The following is a 26,926-nucleotide window of genomic DNA, read 5'->3' on the forward strand; positions in this document are numbered from 1 at the left end:
CCAAGAAAGGGGGTCTACAAGAAAGAGCCCCTAACTCAGAAACACGTCTGGCTGAAGCAACGGCCAGAAGGAAAACAGTCTTAGCTGTTAGCCATTTAATATCCACTGAGCCCAGTGGTTCAAACGGCGGTCCTTGGAGAGTCCTTAGGACCACAGCCAAATCCCAAGGCGCCACAGGTGGAACAAAGGGCGGCTGAATACGGAGAACACCTTGCATAAAGGTGCGCACATCCGGGATTGTAGCAATCCTACGGTGAAACCAGACAGATAGGGCCGAAACCTGTACCTTCAAAGAAGCAAGGCGAAGCCCATGATCTAGTCCCGCTTGCAGGAAGGCGAGAATCCGAGACAGACGAAACTCCCGCGGTGCATAACCTCTCGGTCGACACCACTGGAAGAACGCATGCCACACGCGATGGTATATCCTCGCGGAAGACGGTTTCCGAGCTCGTAACATGGTACACACCACAGAGCTGGCAAACCCCCAGGACCTCAGCATGGCCGTCTCAACAGCCACGCCGCCAAAGACAGCCGAGTCAGGTCCGGGTGAAGACAAGGACCCTGAGACAGAAGGTCCGGTCGTAGCGGCAACCGCAGAGGACTGTCCACGGACAGACCCTGAAGGTCTGAGAACCAGTGCCGTCTGGGCCACGCGGGAGCTATCAACAGGAGCGTCCCTCCTTCCTGTTTGAATTTCCGGATTACCCGTGGAAGAAGGGAGACCGGAGGGAACAGGTATGCGAACCTGAACGTCCACCGGACGGACAGAGCATCCACCAGAGACGCCCCTTCGTCTCTTGTGCGAGACCCGTACACCGGCAACTTGTTGTTGTGCCGGGACGCCATGAGGTCGATTTCTGGAAGACCCCACCTGTCCACCAGTAGTTGAAAAACGTCCGGGTGCAGGGACCATTCCCCTGGATGAACGTCCTGGCGACTTAGAAAGTCCGCCTCCCAATTTAGCACTCCCGGGATGAAGACCGCTGATATGGCCGGAAGATTGCGCTCCGCCCAAACCAGGATCCGAGAGACCTCTACGAGAGCCGCCCGACTGCGAGTTCCTCCTTGCCTGTTTATGTAGGCCACGGTGGTAGCATTGTCCGACTGGACCTGCACCGGGTGACCCTGGAGAAACCGCTGTGCCTGCAGGAGAGCATTGAAGACCGCACGGAGTTCCAAGATATTTATTGGAAGCTCCGCTTCTGTCGGTGTCCACCTGCCCTGGAACAAGTGTGGACCCGAAACTGCTCCCCAGCCCCGAAGACTGGCGTCCGTTGTCAACAGGACCCAATTTGGAACCCAGAACGGACGTCCCTTGTTGAGGTGGGTCATCTTTAACCACCACGCAAGGGACAGGCGAACCTCCGGGGTGAGCACAATCGTCTGGAACTTCAGAGACTGAGGCAGCCCGTTCCACTTGGACAGGATCAGGTGCTGCAGAGGTCTAGAGTGAAACTGGGCGTATTCCACCATGTCGAACACCGACACCATGGAGCCCAGTAACCTCATCGCCGAGTGTAAGGACACCCGGCGGCTGTGCAGACAACTGCGCACCCTTGACTGTAAAGCAGAGATCTTGTCCTCCGTCACAAAGATCCTTTGCTGTCCCGAGTCCAATAAGGCTCCAAGATGCAGAATCCTCCGAGACGGGATTAGAGTGGACTTCTGCCAGTTAATTAGCCAGCCGTGCCGTTGCAGCAGTGCAATGGTCAGGTCCAAGTGGTGTAACAGGAGCTCTGGAGATCCTGCCACCAATAACAGGTCGTCCAAGTACGGCAACATGCGGACTCCTTGCAGCCGCAGAGAAGCCGCCATGACCGCCATAGCGTCCTGTATGTCCAATGACACCATGTAGTCCCCAGGTTCCAGCGCCAGAATGATGGACCGTAGGGTCTCCATCCGAAACTTCGGGACCCGCAAAGACTTGTTGAGTGCTTTGAGGTTGAGAATCGGACGATATGACCCATTGGGTTTCTGTACCAAAAATAGATTTGAATAGAAACCCTGGCCCCTCTGGGAGAATGGAACAGGCACTATAACTCCAGCCTGGAGCATAGTGTGCAATACCTTCCGCAGCTCCGTAGCCTTGTTCCGGTCTAATGGTAGACCCGTGGTGAAGAATCGAGCCGGGGGTCTGTGCCGGAAGGAGAGGGCGTACCCGTGAGAGACCACCTCCAGAACCCAAGTGTCTGTCGTAGTGAACGACCAACACCGGGAGAACTGCAGCAGGCGGCCTCCCACCCTGGGATCCCCCAAGGGGAGACCCGGACCGTCAGGCCGCAGGCTTGTCATCTGGCTTGGGGGCCGGACGTCTGGTACTCCATGCCTGTTTCCGGGGCTTGACCGATTTCTTAGGGCCAGCCTGTCGAGGGAACGACTGTGGTTTGGGCCTGCCCTGGGCCCTAGATGACCGAAAGGACGATGGTCCAGAACCAGAAGGAGCAGCGGCCGACGGGAGACAAGCAGATTTGGCTGCCGCCAGCGTGGCCACAATCTTATCCAGATCCGGACCGAAGAGAACTTCTCCGGTAAACGGCAACGCTTCCAGACCTTTCTTGGATCTGCGTCCGCCTTCCAGGATCGCAGCCACAAGGTGCGACGAGCAGCTACCGCTGCTGAAGAAATTCTAGACACCAGAGTACTAATGTCTAGAGCCGCCTCGTTGATGTAGGTGGCCGAATCACGGAGATTGCTTAACTCCGCTTGTTCGGCCGGACAGTTGGATTCAAAAGAAGCCTCTAATGAATCCGCCCAGCGCTCCATCGCTCTGGCAACCCAGCAAATGGCCATAGCCGGCCGTGCTGCCCCCCCTGCAAGGGAATAAGCGGACTTCAGGCAGATTTCTACCTTGCGGTCCGTAGCATCCTTAAGGGAGGACATGGATGGCATCGGCAATGTGGCACTACGGACAAGACGGGTCACGTGAGAATCCACCTGTGGAGGGGATTCACACTTAGCAAAATAATTATCCGCGAACGGATAAGCCACCGCCAGGCGTCTCTGCGGCTGGTATCTTTTGCCAGGTTGTTTCCACGCCTCCTCTAAATGGTCCACCAACTGACCCGAAAGAGGAAAGACTGTGGCATCGCCCTTCACATCTTTGAAAAAGGCATACTTAGATTTAGCCGCTGGGGGAACTTCGTCCTCAATCACCAAGGCTGTGCGGACCGCCCGAATAAGTCCAGGAATATATACTTTGGACTTAGCATCAGCGTCCTTAGTATGGAAAGGTTCCTGATCGTAAGGATCCAGAATCTCCCCATCATCAGACGTCCCTTCGTCATCCTCATAAGGAGCGGACAGAGACGCCACCGGCCTTTTATGAGGCCGCATCACAGACTCCCCTTGAAATACATCCGACAAGTGCTGTAAAGAACTCGTCAGGGAGTTAACCCACGCTGGCTCCTAAGAACCCGGGAGCGGGGAAATAGGGAGACTGTGGGGTACCACCAATTGTCGTGGGAACCCCTGCATGGGTGACGACACCACAGACTGCTGGGACAAACCCATCGGAGTAAACGCGGGCTGCGGAGCTAACTGGCCCACTAAAGCTGTTAACGCCTGAGCGAAACAAGCCCAGGGCGGCTCCTGTACCGGTGCTGTAACCGTAATAGGCCGCGCCATGGACAACACTGCCGGCAAAGGCCCTCCGCGCTACCCTCCCCCTCCGCTAACGGTACTTTGCACGTGGTACACTGTAGCCGGAGGGGAAAATCACTTTCAGACATGATGGCACCACGTATGTGACCTCTCTCACCAATTAAGTATTAAATAGGCGAGAGACCACCCTGCAGCACCGCACCGCAAGGGCTTTAGCAGAAAGAACAGGGACAGTAATAAAGCTGACAGTTTAGTGAAGAATAGTTACAGGCAGCGCTAGCACAGTCACATACAATGCAGAGAAATAACAATTCCTGCACTAACAGCGCTGATCACTCAACTACACAGACACAGGGCCTGGTAGGACACAGCGCTGCATACACAGACCTGAGCCACAGCGGAGGAGAGGTATGCGGGGGGACCCAGACCACGATGCTTCCTTCCAGACTTCCAGCAGCGTTCACCATGCGTTGCAGAGAAGATGGCCGCCGAGGAGCAGAGAGAAGCTGGCCTGGGGGAGGAGCGCTGACACAGGACCAGTCAGCACAGTGCAGAGAGGGCTGTGTGCAGCGGGGGAGGCGCCGGCTGTGAGACAGGGAAGGCGCGCTCCCCTGGCATGCATTTAACCCCTGGGACGCCGCAGCGCTACCGCTCTGCTGCGGTCCGCTGTCCCAGGGGGTAGTGGAAGCGCAGGTTGGTCGCCTGGCTCCACGCTGCAGCCAGTCCCCAGGGAGCCCCCTGCCTGGGGACTTAGGACCATGTGATCAGCGGGGACCCACCGCGGGACCCCGCTGCTTACCTCTGTCCCCCTTGAATCCGGCCATGGTCCGGAGCATCTGGGGTCATCGCTAGCTGTGACCCCAGACGCCCACCAGCATCCCCGGATCAGTACCGGCGTTCTGGTACCGGCGGGGTGTAGGGAAGACAGCATGGACGTCAGGACTGACTGTCCATGCTGTTCATCCAGATGTGCAGCCACAGCTGCATGAAGAAAAAGCTTCAGGGGCTCTTCTAGCCCCCACTCCAACAGGTGCACCCGACTCCGGCCGGGCACCAAACTAAACTGAGGTGCCTTGGCCCGGGGGCGGGGTATAGGAGGGGGACCTAGTGCATCCTGGGAGGCTGAAAGCTTAACTCTTTGGTGCCCTGCGACTGACGTCACACCTATACCCCAAGGTATCCTGTGGATACCCTATGGACCCTGAAGTAGAAAATTCCATTAGTTGTTGTGCTAAAGAACACTTCTATGTCACTATAGAGTGGTGTTTTAGCTAAAGGTTATACAGAATAGAATGTCACTCAATTATCATATTTTATTTCACTATAAAAAAACCCAGTCTAGCCACTACTGTCAACATTGCATATAGCAGTGAATTCAGCAATGCTCCCCAACTGCCACTTATCTCTATGGTCTAAAAATGCCAATTAGATAAGTGCTACCCATTGCATATCACTCCAGCCATACTGGAAAGGTTTTTGGTGGGAGAATGCTGTTAAAATACAGACGGAGGGGATTCCGGTGGTCAGAATGCTGGAGCCGGAATCCCCACACCGGCATTCTGACCGTGGGAATTCCGAAGGTAAGTACCTGGGCTAGCGGAATGGTTATCATTAGTGTTAGGCACTAGGGTAGGGTCAGAAACTAAAAGGAGAGGGTTAGGGTGCGGGAAGGGGGAGGTTAGGTTTAGACACTAGGGGAGAGGTTAGGGTTAGGTACCTGGGATGGAGTTTTAGGGTAGGGAGAGGGGGAGGGTTAGCATACCAATCGACAAAGTGTCTGTATCCTGTTGAGATACCGGAGTCGGGATTCTGACCACCGGTATCCCTTACCCATCACTTTGGTGGGCTATATGAACCAGTCACAAAGAAAGGTTGGCCTGGGTTCAGTGGGATGAGTAGAAAAAGAACACATATGATTTGTATGAACTGTGTAGAGGAGTGTTAATTGGGTAGAACATCTTATGGATGTTAATCTTTCCTGAAGAGAAATATGATGTAAAGCACACCAAGATCCATCATACATGTGATACTTTGTGATAGTAACTGAAGTTCTATTCACTTAATTTGAGTGTAAACTTGTTGTATCCTTTTTGCTAAACATGCATTACTGATATGAGTCTGCAGTCTTTTTACTTTGACTATAGTGTAAGGAAAACGGAGAAATAAACTTACTGTAGGTCCAAGAGAGGAACAGCCTGGAGGTGTGCTAATCTCCACTATGCAGCATACTAGCTGCAATTTCAACAACACCCGCCATACTTCTACAGCTGTTAAATTAGCCTGTGGCTAGATTAGGATTATGTGAATGGTTATGTAATCAGTCTTGGAAGGACACACAGTAAAGACAAAGCTTTCATATTGCCAAAACACAAAAACTAACACATTAAATGAAAAGCAAAATTAAAAGTACATAATATTTATTGCATCTGTAAGTATGATCTTTCTTCTATAAAGAAAAGTCAAGCAAAGTTAAGCACAAGGTGACAATGTAAAGTACTTTTTAGGAACATACCACACACAAATGATTTGCAGGACTTTAATGTAAAAATTGTTAATGCAAGCTAGTGGAAAGTCAAAGCATGTTATACTGAACGAACTATACCGTACTTCAAAATGCGTTTTACTACAGAAATTCATACAGTTACAATGTGCAGCTTCTAATTAATAATATCATATATGTTTCTAGCGAAATTGTAGTTGCAATTCACATGGAGAGAAACAAAAACTTTAAATTGTGCTGTTTGATTAAGTCTCACAGTTTAATCCACAATTACAAGAATACTCAAGAAATTATTGCACGGAGATGTGCCACAAACACTTTGCAAAAGTCATGAGGGTCAAGGTCGGGCCATGAAGAAGTGCTATGGGAATTATGTGGGGAATACCTCAGAAATCTTCAGCTCTGATTGCTGCTGTCCTGACAATTTTAGAGGCGAAAGACCACAAATCGATAGTGTGAAGGATCAGTAACAGCAGTTTAATGTAAGGGCATAAGGGATTCAATGCACAGAAGATAAGGTGCAATGAATCCAGGCAGTAAGTGTCCATTAGGATTGATACAAATTACTGAAATGTAAAGTGCATTATTAAAAATCCCAAAGTATCTGATGTTAAGCTATTTCAAGAAACTAAAAAAAAGTTGCTACTTTATTTCAATAGCTCTGAGAGGAACCATCATCAAGCCATGTATTTTTTACATGCCGCAAAAAAAAAAAATTAAACATATTTAAATATATTCAACCTAAATTAAAAGAACAATCTTGTAATAAATAATACCTTTCTCTAAGGTATTAGGGGCAGTATTCAATTAGCAGCGAAAAAACAGGCGAAAACGGCAACAGGCGAAAAAAAAACTGGAGAAAAGTTTTTTCCATCACAGACCAGGAGAAAAAAAGATGCAAAATCCCTATTATTGGCTAAAAATGTGGGGATTTTTTTCAGAACCCTTTGGACACCCCTCCCAAAGCGGTAAATGCAATGAAGCATAGCATGGTAGATGGGCAACTGTTAATGTCGGAGGTTGGGGTATAGAGGAGTGTTTGGGTGTCCCTCCCTTGAAACCCTGGAGGCCATATGAAAATGTTGTTAGCAGGTCGATAAATCACTTACATATCTGTACAGAGTGTGCATTAAACTGAAGATGTACAGTAGCACATTTCAAATTATTATTTAACAGTGGGTGCTGCAACTAGAAACAAATTATATTAAGTCTATTATCAAAATTGCAATATTTAAAATTCCAACAATAAATTTTTTTACACCAGATGAGACTTGAGAAATATGCAACATCAGATAATTAAAATGTATTCAGTGAATGTGTACTATGCTTTGTGAAATACATTGCTAGGTACACTTTCCATCTTAAAAATATGAGATATGGTAAGAACTTACCCTTGTTATCTCTATTTCTACGAAGTCCATAGGGTTGCACAGGATACCTTGGGGTATAGGTGTGACGTCAGTCGCTGGGCACCATAGAGTTAAGCTTTTCAGCCTCCCAGGATGCACTAGGGTCCCCCTCCTATACCCCGCCCCCGAGCCAAGGCACCTCAGTTAGTTATCAAGCCATAGGCCGGAGGAGGAGAAGGAAGAGAGAAAAAAGATCTGGACACATACAAGAATCACATTCTCACCAGAGGGAGACGGAAAACCGGTGACCAGAGCAAAGCCCATCTGCAGCACAGGTGCGACAGGGCGGGAGTCCTGTGGAACCCTATGGACTTCGTAGAAATAGAGATAACAAGGGTAAGTTCTTACCATATCTCATATTTTCTACTTCAGGGTCCATAGGGTAATCACAGGATACCTTGGGGATGTCCCAAAGCAGTATCCTTTAAGGGTGGGGACGCTCCTGTGCAGAAAGGAGAATCCGCTGCCCGAAGGAAGCATCCTGAGAGGCGAAGGTGTCAAACCTGTAATACCTCACGAAGGTATGGACAGAGGACCACGTAGCAGCCTTGCAGATCTGAACTGCCGAGGCACCACGTCAAGCTGCCCACGAAGGACCCACAGACCTAGTGGAATGAGCCTTCAGGGAAGGAGGAACCGGTAGGCCTTCATGAAGATAAGCTTCAGAAATAGCCATACGGATCCAGGCTGCCAAAGTTTGCTTTGAAGCAGGTCAACCCTTTTTACGGAAGCCATAGAGGACAAACAAAGCGTCCGACTTCCTAAACGAAGAAGTGCGGTCAACATAAGGCCCGCACAACATCCAAAGAGGCCTCACCCACGGAAAGACCCGGTGAGTTAAAGGCCGGAACAACGATTTCCTCGTTAACATGAAACTGGGAAACAACTTTGGGAAGAAACTCGGGCCGAGTGCGGAGCACTGCCCTGTTCCCATGAAAAACCAAGAAAGGGGGTCTACAAGAAAGAGCCCCTAACTCAGAAACACGTCTGGCCGAAGCAATAGCCAGAAGGAAAACAGTCTTAGCTGTTAGCCATTTAAGATCCACTGAACCCAGTGGTTCAAACGGCGGTCCTTGGAGAGCCCTCAGGACCACAGCCAAATCCCAAGGCGCCACAGGTGGAACAAAGGGCGGCTGAATGCGGAGAACACCTTGCATAAAGGTGCGCACATCCGGGATTGTAGCAATCCTACGGTGAAACCAGACAGATAGGGCCGAAACCTGTACCTTCAAAGAAGCAAGGCGAAGCCCATGATCTAGTCCCGCTTGCAGGAAGGTGAGAATCCGAGACAGACGAAACTCCCGCGGTGCATAACCTCTCGGTCGACACCACTGGAAGAACGTATGCCACACGCGATGGTATATCCTCGCGGAAGACGGTTTCCGAGCTCGCAACATGGTATGCACCACAGAGCTGGAAAACCCCCGGGACCTCAGCATGGCCGTCTCAACAGCCACGCCGTCAAAGACAGCCGAGTCAGGTCCGGTCGTAGCGGCAACCGCAGAGGACTGTCCACGGACAGACCCTGAAGGTCTGAGAACCAGTGCCGTCTGGGCCACGCGGGAGCTATCAACAGGAGCGTCCCTCCTTCCTGTTTCAATTTCCGGATTACCCGTGGAAGAAGGGAGACCGGAGGGAACAGGTATGCGAACCGGAACGTCCACCGGACGGACAGAGCATCCACCAGAGACGCCCCTTCGTCTCTTGTGCGAGACCCGTACACCGGCAACTTGTTGTTGTGCTGGGACGCCATGAGGTCGATCTCTGGAAGACCCCACCTGTCCACCAGCAGTTGAAAAACGTCCGGGTGCAGGGACCATTCCCCCGGATGAACGTCCTGGCGACTTAGAAAGTCCGCCTCCCAATTTAGCACTCCCGGGATGAAGACCGCTGATATGGCCGGAAGATTGCGTTCCGCCCAAACCAGGATCCGAGAGAACTCTACGAGAGCCGCCCGACTGCGAGTTCCTCCTTGCCTGTTTATGTAGGCCACGGTGGTAGCGTTGTCCGACTGGACCTGCATCGGGTGACCCTGGAGAAACCGATGTGCCTGCTGGAGAGCATTAAAGACTGCACGGAGTTCCAAGATATTTATTGGAAGCTTCGCTTCTGTCGGCGTCCACCTGCCCTGGAACAAGTGTGGACCCGAAACTGCTCCCCAGCCCCGAAGACTGGCTTCCGTTGTCAACAGGACCCAATTTGGAACCCAGAACGGACGTCCCTTGTTGAGGTGGGTCGTCTGTAACCACCACGCAAGGGACAGGCGAACCTCCGGGGTGATCACAATCGTCTGGGACTTCAGAGACTGAGGCAGCTCGTTCCACTTGGACAGGATCAGGTGCTGCAGAGGTCTGGAATGAAACTGGGCGTATTCCACCATGTCGAATACCGACACCATGGAGCCCAGTAACCTCATCGCCGAGTGTAGGGACACCCGGCGGCTGTGCAGACAACTGCGCACCCTTGACTGTAAAGCAGAGATCTTGTCCTCCGTCACGAAGATCCTTTGCTCTCCCGAGTCCAATAAGGCTCCAAGATGCAGAATCCTCCGAGACGGGATTAGAGTGGACTTCTGCCAGTTGATTAGCCAGCCGTGCCGTTGCAGCAGTGCAATGGTCAGGTCCAAGTGGCGTAACAGGAGGTCTGGAGATCCTGCCACCAATAACAGGTCGTCCAAGTACGGCAACATGCGGACTCCCTGCAGCCGCAGAGAAGCCGCCATGACCGCCATCACCTTGGTGAAAACACGTGGTGCTGTCGCCAGGCCAAAAGGTAACGCCCGAAACTGGAAGTGGTCGCTGCAGATTGCAAACCTGAGGAACTGTTGATGGCGCACAAGAATAGAGACATGCAGGTAAGCGTCCTGTATGTCCAATGACACCATGTAGTCCCCAGGTTCCAGCGCCAGAATGATGGACCGTAGGGTCTCCATCCAAAACTTCGGAACCCGCAAAGACTTGTTGAGTGCTTTGAGGTTGAGAATCGGACGATACGACCCATTGGGTTTCTGTACCAAAAATAGATTTGAATAGAAACCCTGGCCCCTCTGGGAGAATGGAACAGGCACTATAACTCCAGCCTGGAGCATAGTGTGCAATACCTTCCGCAGCTCCGTAGCCTTGTTCTGGTCTGATGGTAGACCGGTGGTGAAGAATCGAGCCGCGGGCCTGTGCCGGAAGGAGAGGGCGTATCCGTGGGAAACCACCTCCACAACCCAAGTGTCTGTCGTAGTGGCCGACCAACACTGGGCGAGCTGCAGCAGGCGGCCTCCCACCCTGGGATCCCCCAAAGGGAGGCCCGGACCGTCAAGCCACAGGCTTGTCATCTGGCTTGGGAGCCGGACGTCTGGTACTCCATTCCTGCTTCTGGGGCTTGGCCGATTTCTTAGGGCCAGCCTGTCGAGGAAACGACTGTGGTTTGGGCCTGTCCTGGGCCCTAGATGACCGAAAGGACGATGGTCCAGAACCAGAAGGAGCAGCGGCCGACGGGAGACAAGCAGATTTGGCTGCCGCCAGCGTGGCCACAATCTTATCCAGATCCGGACCGAAGAGAACTTCTCTGGTAAACGGCAACGCCTCCAGACCCTTTGGGAATCTGTGTCCGCCTTCCAGGATCGCAGCCACAAGGTGCGACGAGCAGCCACTGCTGCTGAAGAAATTCTAGACACCAGAGTACTAATGTCTAGGGCCGCCTCGTTGATATAAGTGGCCGAATCACGGAGATTACCAATCAACTCCGCCTGTTCGGCCGGACAGTCGGAATCAAAAGAAGCCTCTAATGAATCCGCCCAGCGCTCCATCGCTCTTGCAACCCAGCAAATGGCCATAGCCGGCCGTGCTGCCCCCCCCCGCAAGGAAATAAGCGGACTTCAGGCAGATCTCCACCTTGCGGTCCGTAGCATCCTTAAGGGAGGACATAGATGGCATCGGCAATGTGGCACTACGGACAAGACGGGTCACGTGAGAATCCACCTGTGGAGGGGATTCCCACTTTGCAAAATAATTATCCGCGAACGGATAAGCCACCGCCAGGCGTCTCTGCGGCTGGTATCTTTTGCCAGGCTGTTTCCACGCCTCCTCTAAATGGTCCACCAACTGACCCAAAAGAGGAAAGACTTTGGCATCGCCCTTCACATCTTTGAAAAAGGCATACTTAGATTTAGCCGCTGGGGGAACTTCGTCCTCAATCACCAAGGCTGTGCGGACCACCCAAATAAGTCCAGGAATATATACTTTGGACTTAGCATCAGCGTCCTTAGTATGGAGAGGTTCCTGATCGTAAGGATCCAGAATCTCCCCATCATCAGACGTCCCCTCGTCATCCTCATAAGGAGCCGACAGAGACGCTACCGGCCATTTATGCGGCCGCATCACAGACTCCCCTTGCAACACATCCGACAAGTGATGTACAGAACTCGTCAGGGAGTTAACCCACGCTGGCTCCTGAGAAACCGGGAGCGGGGAAATAGGGAGACTGTGTGGTACCACCAATTGTCGTGGGAAACCCTGCATGGGTGACGACACCACTGACTGCTGGGATAAACCCATCGGTGTAAACGCGGGCTGCGGAGCTAACTGGCCCACTAAGGCTGTAAGCGCCTGAGCGAAACAAGCCCAGGGCGGCTCCTGTACCGGTGCTGTAACCGTAAGAGGCCGCGCCATGGACAAACACTGCCGGCAAAGGCGCTCCGCGCTACCCTCCCCCTCTGCTAACGGTACTTTACACGTAGTACACTGTAGCCGGAGGGGAAAATCACTTTCAGACATGATGGCACCACGTATGTGACCTCTCTCACCAATTATAACTTAAATAGGCGAGAGACCACCCTGCAGCACCGCACCGCAAGGGCTTAGCAGAAAGAACAGGGACAGTAATAAAGCTGACAGTTTAGAGAAAAGTTACAGGCAGCAGCGCTAGCATAGTCACATACAATGCAAAGAAAATCAATTCCTGCACTAACAGCGTTGATCACTCAACTACGCAGACACAGGGCCTGGTAGGACACAGCGCTGCATACACAGACCTGACCACAGCGGAGGAGAGGTATGCGGGGGGACCCAGACCACGATGCTTCCGTCCAGCGCTTCCAGCAGCGTTCACCATGCGTTCTGGAGAAGATGGCCGCCAAGGAGCAGAGAGGAGGCTGGCCTGGGGGAGGAGCGCTGCCACAGGACCAGTCGGCAGTGTGCAGAGAGGGCTGTGTGCAGCGGGGGAGGCGCCGGCTGTGAGACAGGGAAGGCGCGCTCCCCTGGCATGCATTTAACCCCTGGGATGCCGCAGCGCTACCGCTCTGCTGCGGTCCGCTGTCCCAGGGGGAAGTGGAAAGCGCAGGTTGGTCGCCTGGCTCCACGCTGCAGCCAGTCCCCAGGGAGCCCCCAGCCTGGGGACTTAGGACCATGTGACCAGCGGGGACCCACCGCGGGACCCCGCTGCTTACCTTTGTCCCCCTTGGATCCGGCCATGGTCCGGAACATCTGGGGTCACCGCTAGCTGTGACCCCAGATGCTCACCAGCATCCCCGGATCGGTACCGGCGTTCTGGTACCGGCGGGGGTGTAGGGAAGACAGCATGGACGTCAGGACTGACTGTCCATGCTGTACATCCAGATGTGCAGCCACAGCTGCACTGAAGAAAGCTTCAGGGGCTCTTCTAGCCCCCACTCCGACAGGTGCACCCGACTCCGGCCGGGCACCAAACTAAACTGAGGTGCCTTGGCTCGGGGGCGGGGTATAGGAGGGGGACCCTAGTGCATCCTGGGAGGCTGAAAAGCTTAACTCTATGGTGCCCAGCGACTGACGTCACACCTATACCCCAAGGTATCCTGTGGATACCCTATGGACCCTGAAGTAGAAAGAATGAATCAGCAGGGGTTGGGTACGGGATGCTGGTGTTCGGGATCCCGGTGGTCAGAATCCCGACAGCTCAAAGTAAGTATTTCTAACCTAACCCTATCCTTCCCAGTACCTAAACCTAAACTCCTCCCCTAGTGCCTAAACTTAACCCTCCCTCTCCGATGCCTAAACCTAACCCCCCCCACCTTAGTGCCTATGCCTAACCCTATCCCTCTCCCTAGTGCCCAACCCTAACCCTCCCCCCAACCCTGCTACTTGCCTTCGGGATTCCGGCAGTCGGGATGCCGGCACCGGTATTCCGATAAATGTCTAGATAAGTTTCTAGATTCTGGCGTCGGCATTGTGACCACTGGAATCCCTGCTGTCAGGATACTAAATGTATCCCATTAGCAGTATCTGTGGACTCAGAAGAGGTAACTGCCAATCACTTGCATAAAAACACGTATGGTTGAATAGTGAAGAACTGCAAAAGATTCCGGACAGTTACGTATGCTCAGGTCACCAATTCTACCAATAATAAATAATTATTTAAAAAAAGGCAACATAATCTCCCCATGTTTGATTTCTCAACCAGAACCAGTGCTAGATTGCCTAGTCCATATTCCGCTATAACAGTAAGAACATTACTTTAGGTTCCCTCTACTATTGCAAAAATAAGTCCTAGCTTTGACAGCACAGGGATTGTGTTTCTATAGAGGGAAAATTAAAAACTGAGGGGTCTATTTACTAAGCAGTGTTAGGAGACAGAATGAAAAGTGATAAGGTGCCAGCCAATCAGCTCCCAACTGTCATCTCACAGGCCGTGTTTGAAAAATGACAGTTGGGAGCTGATTGGCTGGCACCTTGTCACTTTTCACTCTGTCTCCTAACACTGCTTAGTAAATAGACCCTTCAATGACTTACCTCCATGTGCTGACAGCCCTGCTATGAAAAGCGCCAAGAGTCTTACTTGAATAAACTGGGCTGTGGTGATTAACAAGATTGGGAATCTGGCAACCTTTGCTACCACAGTTTCCCAATATAATGGATTTTAAGCCCCCCCCCCCCCCCCCCCCCCCGATAGATCACGTAAGAATACGGTATACATTGGCTCAGAAAACAAGAAAATTAACTTTGGGTAGGGGTTAATTTATTCAATTACTATTTGGAATTGGGTTTTCATTTTACTTTTTGCCATAATGAAAGTGTAGATGCCAATGTCCATTATACAGAATCCACTGGGATGACAAAGACTGGATCACGAAAGAATAAAATAAAAATTTAATTTAGATTTAATAAATTGGTAACTGCAGAACTGTTAATTAAATTAAAAGTATATTAAAAATCTGTGTGCTTATTTATTTTACATTTATTTGTATAATGGGTTGGCTTTTTCGGGTCAATTGTCCATTATAGTGTGATCCACTTCCAAATTTCAGTGGGAACTATGTAATTTCACCCAACTCTTCCACTCTACCTGTGCAAGTGTCTGCTTCTACAAAATGCAGTCATTTTACTCCACAAATCTATGTGCCAGTTTAGGCAGAAATCTGTAGGTGCATTTTTGCAAACTGAGGTGGCAAGTTTTGCTCTTCATGAAGGCGATATGTCATTACGAAACGGCATATTGGTCCGACATCGCTCCAGTGTGTACCCAGCTTAAGATATTGTGAGAAGAAAACATTGAATAGAATACCTTTCTTGCAATAAATGGTGATTGTAGCTATAATTAATACTATGAGGAGGAAAAGGTTATGTATGATTGTGGTAATTTTTCAGATTGAAATTTTTTAAATCAGGAAAACATTTTTCACCATGTGAGACTTAATTGGTAACTTTGGGAAGGGGGGGAGGGTGTTGATGTGTTTCTGAATCAACACAATTAGAATTTATGAAAGGATTAATACACTGGATACGGTTTCAAACTTTACTACAGCGGCTGTGCAAAATTATGCAAAAGCATAATTCAGTAAAAAGATGCACACTGCCAGCTTCTATGGTCCGCTGCTGCATCTGAAGATTCAACATCGGATAAACTAAGTGAACAGCGGACATCTGAGCAACCCTCATGCGCAGATCTGCAAACATCGGAGATGTACGCAAATAACAAATTTACGTACACGTCTTGATGAAGTCATATGCCCAAAGATAAACGCTAACGACCGGGTCTGAATGACCCCCTTTGCCCATTCATCTCAACAAGATTTACACATGTAGAGCACATATTGGAAGTTCCATTGAAATGAATTCTAAAAACTCTGTACCATATGTGGTTGACAATTTACAAACACATGTTGTTACATTCAATTAAATAATAATGTTCATTTGGCCGACTTATTAATAAATTACTCTTTGGTAAACTAAGCTGAGTTTCAACTGTCCAAGAGTTATTCTGGACAGTCTACAAAAGATCTATAAAACTTCATCACTAAAAGGTATGAACAGTTTCACCACAGGGAGCACCAGGAAAGAAAACTGCTTTCCTGATAAGATAAGTTTGTCGGGTCAGATCACATATGACTGGCTACATGGGTCAGTCTAGAACAATGAGATAATTTTGTCAGAGCTCCTACAGAGAGGCAGGCCACAGGACTATCTCCAAAAAAACAAAAGATTTTATGTCTATCAGCTAATTGTATACACATTAGGTCTTAACTCTGGTTACGTCAAGAAACTATAAATTCATAAAAGCATAGCTCTGATTGTTGTTATATTAGATATCCGTATATATCTTGAATTGAAGGACTTCATAGCATAACACTTTAATTAGAGCAAGAATTCTCAGCAATAACAATTACTTATCTAAGCCGAACCTGCAGCTAAATTAGTGAATAGTATGTGGGACCCGTCATACGCTGGGTCGCTAGCTATGGAGCCCAGCATTGCAGGGATTCTGTTTCCCCTGTCCCATCTTTGTTGATCTCCCTGTCCCTAATTTTTGTCACCCCTCTTCACCCCTATTTCTCTCCCCCTCACCTCCCAGATCACTGTATCTCATCTCTATCCCCCTACCAGAAGGCACTAGAAAAATGCATAGATAAGATGTGCAGGTGACCTTAATGAATATCAATAATGAAAATGAATAAAAAGAAATTAGTTCAGTTTTACCTTTAAACTTGCAAAGCATAGAAAAAAAAGCATGTTACTTTTCTTACCAGATGCAACCACCGTGCTTGCCCACAAGGTATTTTCAATGCCAAGGCTTTCATGTATGGATGGGTCGCTATCTTCCTGTAAGAAATGTAATTTTTTTACATAATTAGCATTGCACATTACAACCTCATTTATTATATATACATGTTTTATATAAATATACACATACCTCTAAATATACACATTGACACATATGAATTATATACATTTAAATATTTATTGGCAAGTCTACCTTCGCAAATTACATGCAGCATACACTATACAAGAAATAGGATAATGCATCATCCAACAGGACATTGGTCATTGTCAAAATACAATTATAATGTCTTTTAAACACTTCAATGTATGTCAATTTATATCGTATAGAGAACAAAAACAAATTATATAGGAGGACTAAAACCAGAAGAGAATGATGTTGTACAGTTTGGTTAGTATTATCAAACAGTCACTTGGGGTTTGTTGACCAATACAAATAGGAAACTTTCAGTTACCCATTGCATCAGATCACCAATCACAGTTAAGGGACCGATCCATTAGCAGATAAATTTGAACGATGAACGATATATAGTTCAGTCGTTCAATTTATCTGCTAATGGATAGGTCCTGAACAATGACAGATGCGCACTCCCGCAGTCGACGAATTGTGTCTTTCGTCTCTCCAACATGTTGGTAAATTATTGCTTATCGCTGACAGATATTAGAAATATCTGATAGAAATATCTGTCAGTTTATAAGCGGTAAACAACGAACGATATTTTTAATGAAAATTAATAGAAACATAAAAAAAATCCACTCCCTGAATGTCATGCAATATCGTTCGTCGTTCGTAAAAATCTGTCATGTACATGACAGATATCTGTCACCGCAGCCCCAGAAATTTTCAATATATAAATCTTTTGTCTTTCATCGTAGAGAAAGATTTGCTAATGGATGAGCCCCTTTACTCTATAAAAGAAATGGTTTGCTTGGTTGGAAACAGTTTACTGCATTTGCAGGAATTTTTTGTCAGTTTAGTAATAATTTTCCTTTAAATATATACAGTTTCAATGTTAGCAGCTTTTATAGTTCTCCAATGAATGAAAGCCCCAGACACATTACCAACAGGAACCATAAAATGTATATTGTTTGAAATGATAATGTACTTCTTATGTACTTAGTATAACACGGTGAAATAGTTGATGATTTCTTAGCAACTGCATTGATATCTCATTTGGCTACTTTTTATTTCCTTTCTATTATAATTAATGAAAGCGGAAGTCATATTGACACACAGCGTAGCACAATGGTTAGTAATGGAGTAATATTATAATTTATTAAACACAATATAACTAAAACATGTTATATCACTCAAGATATGCATATAGAAATATTATATAAGGCCTAATGCCACAATAATCTATAATGCACGGATCCGGCTATGAGCAAGAATAAAAAAATTATTAATTTCAAACATATAAAAATTGAATAATATATATATAAAAAATACACATTAAAAAGTCATGCACCGGTCTTTATAGCAGGAGTTAAGCAGCAGAGCATAGTGTGTTAGTATTTAGTCACGGTCATTGAACATGTAGATGGAAGGATTAATATTAAGCAGGTGGATAATGAAGTCACTATAAGTCCTATTGGTTCTAATGTATAGCACATTACCATCCAGCCACTTCCTTTAAGAGTCCAATGAGACTTTTATAAGACGGTCCTGACCTCTACCGCAAAAAAAGGGGAGGATATTCTGAACTCCAAGCATGGGGCTAATGTAAATCGCGATACTAATGATGAGGACTGCTGCTGTAAGTACAGTGGGTGGGATAAGTTTCCAAATGCAGTCACATGGGCAGATTCTTGCATTACCATAGTATAGTAAGCATACAGGCGCAATCAGACGGTAAATCGACCATGAAAGAGGTCAGACAGAAGAGAAGGAAGCTCAAACAAATGACAGAGAAAAATAGACAAGATAATGTTAGGGAATGTATACATATAATAGTAAAGAACATATTAAATTATACCAACAAAAGAGCAAATTAACCATAACGGTCTGGCAACAGACACAATGCAGCTAACCTAGAGACAATGGAAGCCCAGAGAACCTCTAGTCAAAAATGGAGAAAAAAAATGGCAAGCTGAGTGTCTAATGAGAATGTAGGAGGACAATACAGAGTCATGCACAAACACACAACAGGAAATAAAGAAGATAGGGGGACAAACACACAATATGGAACAAAACAAGTAGCAATATATCTAGCTGTATTGTAGTCAGTGTCGGACTGGGGCATGAAGGGGCTACAGGGGAATGCAATGCCAGGGGCCCGTTGAAGGGGTGTGACAAGCCTTGGGTAGGTGTGGCCATCAAATGGAGGGGTGTGGTCATCCCACATTATTAACAATTTGGATCAGCACTCCTAATAGAAGGTTAAATGCCCTGGTGCCCGTCCACAATAGTAGTAATATGCATACAAGTCAGGACGGCATTCCTGGGACTTATATACTAATATTAAACACACTCAGAGAGCCATAAATAGATTTTATGTTTCGGGTCTTTAATAGGGTTGGGCGTCAAGATTCTGAGCACACCCAGTGTGCAGTGGCGCCAAGAGGGGGTGGGGGCAGGTACTAATTACCCGGACTTGATGGAGAGGCACTGCGGGGGCCCTGGTTTGGCACCGCTACCCCTCCCTCTTACGTCACAGCAGCCCAGCACGCGCTGCTGTGTGCTGGGCTGCACTTGGGAGACTGCTCACGGCTGCTAAAGCAGCAGCCAGAGCAGTCTACTATGTCTATGGGGGGTGCGATCACGCTGATCACGCCCACCATTGGCTTTGCGCCAGGCTGAGGGGCACACAGTGCCCCCCTCCCCAGCGAGAGCAAACATGATTTTTTTTCAGGGTTTTTTCTAAGGGGACGTGGCCACGCCTCCAGCAATTATGCCACGCCCCCTGTCACCTGGGCTCGGCACAGCTGTCGGCGGCCCTGCCAGTGTGAACACGCGTCAAATCACCCGCAGCACCAGCCGGCAGCATCTAACGCACTTCCGGGAAAACAAACCAGAAGTGTGTAACCAATGACGTGCCCATTGTCCGGCGACCAGACAGCACTGCTAATAGTGAACTGAACTGAACAAAAACAAAACATACCATAAAAAACATGACAATAAAATCCCATGAGCAATCAGAATCACATGAATAAGAAAATCAAGCAATTGCATGTATACATATAAATAAAGCACATTTTACAGCTAGAAAAATCAATACAAAGGAAAACCTGTCTATCAATAGAAAGATGGATAAACATAGATAAACCATATATCAAATATAACTCTGACCTAACAGAGACATTTATAAAATACCGTGTCTACATCATCCAGGCTCACAATCACTGTATAGGTAGCTGTGCAGGGGAAGGAAAGCACTGCAAAGAGTCCGTGGAGAGGAGGGGGCGGATCCTGGCTCCTCTGTGTCACGTGGTCTCTGTTTGTCTGGGCGCTTCCTGCCTCCTCCACCTCCCCCCTGCAGCAGCCCGGATGTTTCCAGCATCCTGCTCCACCTCCCCCTGCAAAAGCCTGGGCACTTCCAGCATCCTGCTCCTCCTCCCCCTGCATCAGTCTGGGCGATTCCAGCATCCTGCTCCACCTCCCCCCTCCAGCAACCTGGGCAATTCCACCCCCTCCCCTCCACAGCAGCTTGGACTTAATCAGCCTGCTTCCCAGGCTCTGCTGTTACAGACTCCTCCCCCCCGCTGACGGCGAGTGACGTCACCGGCACAGCTGATTCCGGAAAAAGGAATCAGTGGTGCTGGGCTGGTGCAGAATCAGACAGTGGAAAGAGACTGCCGCCCACTGCATGCGCTCACCCGCTGCCCGCACTCATAGTAACAATCTAGCAGGTGATGACCAGTGCTAGGCCACGCCCTCCAGCAATAGAGGGCGTGGCTATGAAATAGCGGGGCCCACCGGGGAATCCCCCGAATCCCCGGTGGCCCAGTCCGAGCCTGATTGTAGTAAAAGAACATAACAATATGACAACAAATGTTGTACAGCAAACTAGTGGTTGGCACCAAGGAATCCATAGCTACTTCTTGAAAGACCTCAAGTAGTTGCCAATCCACATGAGGCCAAAGCAGAGCAGAGTCCACCGTAAGATCATATGGGATCCAAGTTGGGTAGTGAATCCAAAAATCTAAATAAAATAGAGCAGCCAACAAACTAGCAGGTACAGTAAGGTGACCATGGGTAAGGTAGATATGAGGGGCAAGTGAGTGCCAGGTGTGTCTTTATGCAGGAGGACATATAATCTGGAATGGAAGGAGCAGGTGTGCGAAAAAAGCAAACAAGATAATCCGCAAGGTTGGAAGGGTGCACAAAATCTAGAATATTACAAATCCAGAGATGATTGTATTGGCCCGTATTATCAATATCCTATTATTGGTCTGTGCTTAACTGGGTAGTCTCCTGTAAAACTCACTGTTTGCAAGCAAGTCATTTCTCTTGTATCCGTTTCACGGCTTTCACTCTAGTCGAGTTCAGCAACCTTGATTTTAAGGCCAAAGAACACTTCCTTGACTTCCTCCCTGATTGCTTTAGAAATGTTTCTCATTTCTAGCAGGAAAGTAGCAATCTCTGCTTTGGTGGAGGATGCTAGAGGGTCCTCATTCCCTGAGTCTCTATCAAAGAAACCACCTGTATAAGGAGTAAACAGGAGTTTTAGGGAGACAGAGATTTGGGGAGTTCTGAAACAACCGAAAAGGTTATGAGACCCAGACTTTTTACCTCTAGGGATGGATTTAAATGGAAATGCAGAGTAGGGAACATTGTCCTGTCAATATAGGTAAGACTTTAGAGGTAGCTCCAAAATAATGTATGGCAAACAAAGGACAGCGGACTCACAGTTAGAGGAATATTTGAAAAGCAAAAGCCCAATGCCAGTGAGCTGCAAAGATTGCTTGAAGTTGTAGTGTGCAGAGAGGAGAGCAGGTCCTGATACATTTCAAGGGAATCCTTTGTTGCTGCCAAGCACAATGGTTTAGTTTCCCTAAGCATGACCTCCCAAGGTATTTCGTTGGGCCCTGATGCCAGCAACTGGAGGAAGAGACACAGGGCCTGATTCAGCTTTGGAAATAGAGTGAGATATAGCACTTAACTGATCATCTTGGTGAAACCATGCTGCAGTTGTGGGCTACATACAAAAGCAGCCAGTATTTATCCTACGTGGAAAAAAAATTATGTATTTACACCCCTTGCATTGCAGTATGGTTTGTCCAGGTTCACAGTTAAGTGCTAATTCTCACTCTATTCCCAAAGCTGAATCAGGCCCACAGTCACAATGTAGGGAGACTGTAAGGAGGCTATCCCTCGATCCCTCTGTACTAGAGCCAGCAAGTATTCTCCAGAGAGGCCCTAGCAGTGTGGTAACAGGTAAGGGTGCACCAGATAGGTGGTACTGGGAAACTCATCTCCATGTCAGTAGAGGGCTTATCGCGGTTTATGCAGCGGAACGCAGGTAGTGAATGGGAAAATGGATGTATCTGCCAGACCAGAGAGGCAAGGAGGACAGGGTGGAACAGGTGTGAAGGCAGTAGTTCAGAGTCAGCTCCTCAGAAGTCGGGTGGCACGGGCGTGTATCATCTCCAGCCCACTACAGTAAGTGAGGCCCTGGCTCCGTGGCGAGCACTTGTCTTTTCTTTTGAGGGTGCATTTACAGTGGGCATACCAAAGCAGAGGCATCTAAACACAGCACAACTAGTAGGGACTCACATTGGGAGGTTAAAGGAAATAACAGAGGAAGGGGCGTCCCCCAAAAACCCATTTCTAGGGCACAGGTTCATCAACTTAGTTTCTGTGCACCTCTGTGAACTCCCCCCACCCCCTCCAACCCGCTTGCACTATTTTAAATTGGCACATTTGGCAATTAGTTAAAAAAGGTGTTATGTAAACAACTATAGAAGTAAAGAAGCATACAATGCTACAACATAAAACAATTAAATACAGGTGCTAATAACAAACTGAGTGAATATGAATAATAAAAAAAAAAGTGCAAATTCAAGCAGCTGGAGGGTGCCAATACTTCTCAAAGACCCAAAAGTAAAAAAAAATAAAATAAATAATGATAGCACTATAAATTGATAAACTGCAATATACATACATACATCTGGGATAAAAATTCGCATAAAAACAACAGCATGCAGAGAGCAATGTTTCAGGTACTCTACAGAATAAATAGTAATACTGCAGATAGAGAGACACTCATACATACATACATAGCATTACAATATTGTTTTTTTCAGGCTTGTTGCCAATTTAACAGCTGAGAAGGAAATCTGCTGTGTGACACTCTCTAGGCAAAAAAAACATTCATTTTAAAACATCAAAAAAAGTGCTGAAATAAAATCACAGCTGAAAAAGCACCTTTGTTGCTCTACCCTAAAACGGGCAAATCCGAATAACTCTGAAGCTATCAAAATACTAGTATACCCACTGATTCTGTCTTCCAACTCAAATACACAGCAAACAAATGTCACGAAACAAATGCTTAGTATGATCTACAATAGCTAGGGCTACCAGATGCCCTTATTATCCACTAATAATTTGGAGCAGTAATTTGGAATTCTTACATTCTGGATTTAAGATACCAGGAATTGCCTATATTAATAACAGTCACATTCCACACAAAAAAGCAAGATATGTAATAACCAGTCTTAAGGGACCATTACAATCTTTTAATAACGTAAGACGGTTTTGCCCTCTTCAGTGGGGATACGTTTAAGAAGCCGGCGGCCGCAATCCCGACCGCCGGCTTCCCGAATGCTCTATCCCGCCTAGGGTTAAATGACTGGCGTCTAAAATCTAGACGCCTGTCATTTTCCCGACGTCGGGAGAGAGGCGCCCGGCATCCCGATTGAAGGGATGCCGGATGCCGCGAGCGGACAGCCGCGGGGGGGGAGGGTTAGGGCACCCGGGGGGGGACTTAGGGTTAGGCACCCCCCCCGGAAGGGTTAGGCTAGGGGGAGGGAGGGTTAGGCACCCCCGGGGGGGACTTAGGGTTAGGCACCCCCCCGGGGGACTTAGGTTTAGGCAGCAGGGAAGGGGGGGGTCAGGATTAGGCACTTGGGGGGGAGGTTAGGGTTAGGCACCCCTAAGGAGGGTTAGGGGGTTGGTTAGGTTAGTTTATACTTACCTTAGGGACGATCGGGATTTCCAGCGCTGTCGGGCTTCCGCTGCCGGGCTCTGCTCTTTTGTCGGGCTGCGGCAGCCGGGTGTCGAACTGCCGGTCATGAGGCAGCCGGGATCCCAAACCGAATGCCTTCAGTGGTACTTAGGGCCTGATTCAGAGCCGAACGCTCTGACCAGAGCGCTCGCTCTGAATCAGTGTCCTCCTCCATGAAAATGGAGCGGCCTCCCGGCCGCTCGCATAGCTGTGGGTGACCACCCACAGCATATGCGAGCGTCCATGATGATGGTCGCGATGGTCTTGACCATCGCGACCATCGGGCTTGCGACGGAGACCCTGCAGTAGGGTCTCGCTGCCGCAAGCCCTGGAGTGATTTTGGCTCTATCAGAGCCAAAATCACTCCCACTGACATCACTAATGATGTCAGTGGGGCTGGACCCAGACGGTAGGTGGTCCCATGGGAACGCCTCCGTCTGGCAGGCACGCCCCCGGCATGCCCACCAAAGGGGGCGTGCTGTCAATCAACATCGACAGCACGCCCCCTTTGGTGCGAGACCCGGAGCGATGGAGAGCCCGTCGCTCGCCGGGTCTCGCGCATGCGCACGGCGGAGCTCCCTCTGTCGTGCGCATGCGCAGTGGGGGAACATCGACCCGCTTGCGAGCGTCCTGCGCTCGTGAGCGGGTCTGAATGACCCCCTTAGTGCGGGACTCATTGCTGGAGCATCCTTCCCTGTTAGCAGTGTCAGGATGTAGTGGGAGCAGATCTGACATGCTACAGCCTACTCTGGAGATGGTTTCCCTGCTGGAGGCCTGATTATATCAGTGCTACCCTATAGCAGTGCAGCAGAGGTAGGGGGTCCCAGGTGAAACACCTTCACCAATCAGCTACTAAAGATGAGTATATCCATTTAATAAAATATTTATTATAAGGTGGAAAAAATGTTTTAAAACAACTTGGTTGTTCCTACAAACAGTTTCAAAATGTGGACGTCTTAAAGACATGGTCAGCTTATGACATTCCAGTGGAGTAGTATAGTGATATAAATTATATGTTTTGATACCTGCATGCAATAGATTTTATTTTTTTTTTCGTTTTCAGGAACTACGTACCTATTACAAAAAGTCAATTTAGCTTAATTTAAAACCTGAAACGCATGATGAAATTACTAGATGCTATATGGCACTGCTGATCACTTTATAGTAATGTCAATATTGCATACGTAAATGAGATTGCAAAGTTAACCCTGCATGCCACAGACTCTTACCACACTGGTTGGATGGTGTAAAAAGCAGTACATTTGTTCATCTTCATTTTAGCCTTTGATAAAAAAAAATTACTATTTGCAGGCATTATGATGCTACACTATGGCAATGTAAAAATGAATACTGTAATATGCTGTTGATAGTACATGAAAAAAGAAGTCTACTTATGGGTACTTGGATAATAGGAAGAAGAGAAAATCTACCACCTGACCTTTAATGGGATCCATTTTAGGAGAAAATCCTGAGTTTCTGTTCATTGTGCAGGAATATCCAGTAACATGAGCAAGAGGAAAGAGTGCTCTTTTAGCAAATTCTGAGATTATCTTTCAGAGATAAGTGGATTGTTCAAACATCAATATATGATACCATTTTACTTGTGTCAAATCCCATTTGACCACAGATCAATTTAATTTTCTGGGTTTCATCTTTAAAATGTAACCATGAAGTTTAACTCTTTCATATCACTCCTTTTTGTGAAAAAAGTAAAGAAAAAAACAAACCCATAAATAATAAGGACAAAGGCAGACAAAGTATCCAATTGTAACGAGCAATACAACTATTAGTGCAAAAGGAAAGTAATACTGTATGGCTGTTGTTTGGTTTCAAATAGTAAGCTTAATTTTATGACAAATCTAATTTTAACATGTTTTGTAATTTAAATGGGAAAAATGTCTCTCTCTCTTGCTGGTCTTAAAAGTCCTGTAGCTACTCCATCATTAAGTAATTACTATAGAATCATAAATATATTAATGCAGTAACATAGTATTTTTCAGCTATTGATAATAATATGGACGGTAGATGTTTTAGAGTAATAATGTACAGAACATTATCCTCTTACATATTAAAACTAGCAGCTTTAATGTTCCTTAAAGAAAAACTAAGGCGGGGGAAAAACTGTATCCAGCTGATTAATTGTTCTGTTTGCGATGAAAGTCCTGTAGCTCATGTAAAGAAACAATCCAAGCAGAATTCAGAGCGGTTTCCATACCAGTTTTACTATCTGTTAAATTATTACAAATGAACTTGAATTTATTTGTAGAAGAGGAAAACATAAACAGCAAAAAAAAAAAAACTGAAGAGGGCATAAAATGCACTTGATTGGGCTGTACAATGTTGATTGCATTAGTAAACTTATAAGGACTGATTGTGAGTCACATGTAACTCAGTGGCAAATCCGGATGCCTACTGTGATTGTAAGTCCTATGTGACTATACACTTGCATTCCACACACATCTATGCGATGGCAAAGCCCCCACCCCGACCTTCAGCCACGAGAGCAGTCATCACTAGTAACAGCAATTACACAAAGCCCATGCTAGGTATAGAAAATAACATGCACTGTGCATACGCATGACTCAGACTAGGTTGCATATATAGCTACACATCCAAAGGATGTTTCTCTTATGTGCGAACACTCAGTACCCACCCAGTAAAGGCCTCTCAGCCAACTGGGAGAAGCGATTCACATACATACGACTTACGTGGTTTCTCAAATGCATATGTTGGCTATGGCTCAGGATCAGGCTCATAATATATTTGATAATGGAAATTAAAAATTTTCAGATATAACTATTGATTCTTCTATGTGAATCCTAAATTAATTTCAATATCATCTCCAGAATAGAGGATAGGAATGACTCTATTATTTAGGCAAACCTTAAATACAAGGGTGAAATCTAGAACAACCATAATGGATAATATTCAATCACATACACTCTCTGTAATTCTACGCAAAGGACCCTAAGCGCAAATCATTACTTACATTATCAGGAAGAGGCACAATACACCTAGGGGTATATTTACCAAACTGAAAGTTTTTAGAAGTAGAGACCAATCGGATTCTGCTTAACATTTAACTATTATACATGCTACTTCCTTAATCAGGGACGGAATATTGGGGGGGGGGCGACAGGGGCGGTCGTCCCGGGGCCCCCACACAGCAGCAGCAGCTACACCAGAGCAGGCACCATGTTGTTAATCCTGAACCAAAATGCTGTTTCGCGG

General features: G+C 47.4%; 1 protein-coding gene across 4 annotated transcripts in view; it reads right to left on the reverse strand.

Annotated features, from left to right (window-relative positions):
* ATP9B (ATPase phospholipid transporting 9B) overlaps positions 1–26,926 on the reverse strand; it is a 434,681-nt gene that overhangs the window by 176,220 nt on the left and 231,535 nt on the right. For all 4 annotated transcript variants that reach the window (XM_088475905.1, XM_088475902.1, XM_088475901.1 and 1 more), the window contains exon 10: positions 16,496–16,571. In XM_088475905.1, the coding sequence (XP_088332031.1) occupies positions 16,496–16,571 (76 nt within the window). The remainder of the gene's footprint in view (positions 1–16,495; positions 16,572–26,926) is intronic.

This window comes from Taudactylus pleione, unplaced genomic scaffold (assembly GCF_031769625.1).
Source record: "Taudactylus pleione unplaced genomic scaffold, aTauple2 ptg000179l, whole genome shotgun sequence".
Classification (NCBI taxonomy): Eukaryota; Metazoa; Chordata; class Amphibia; order Anura; family Myobatrachidae; genus Taudactylus; species Taudactylus pleione.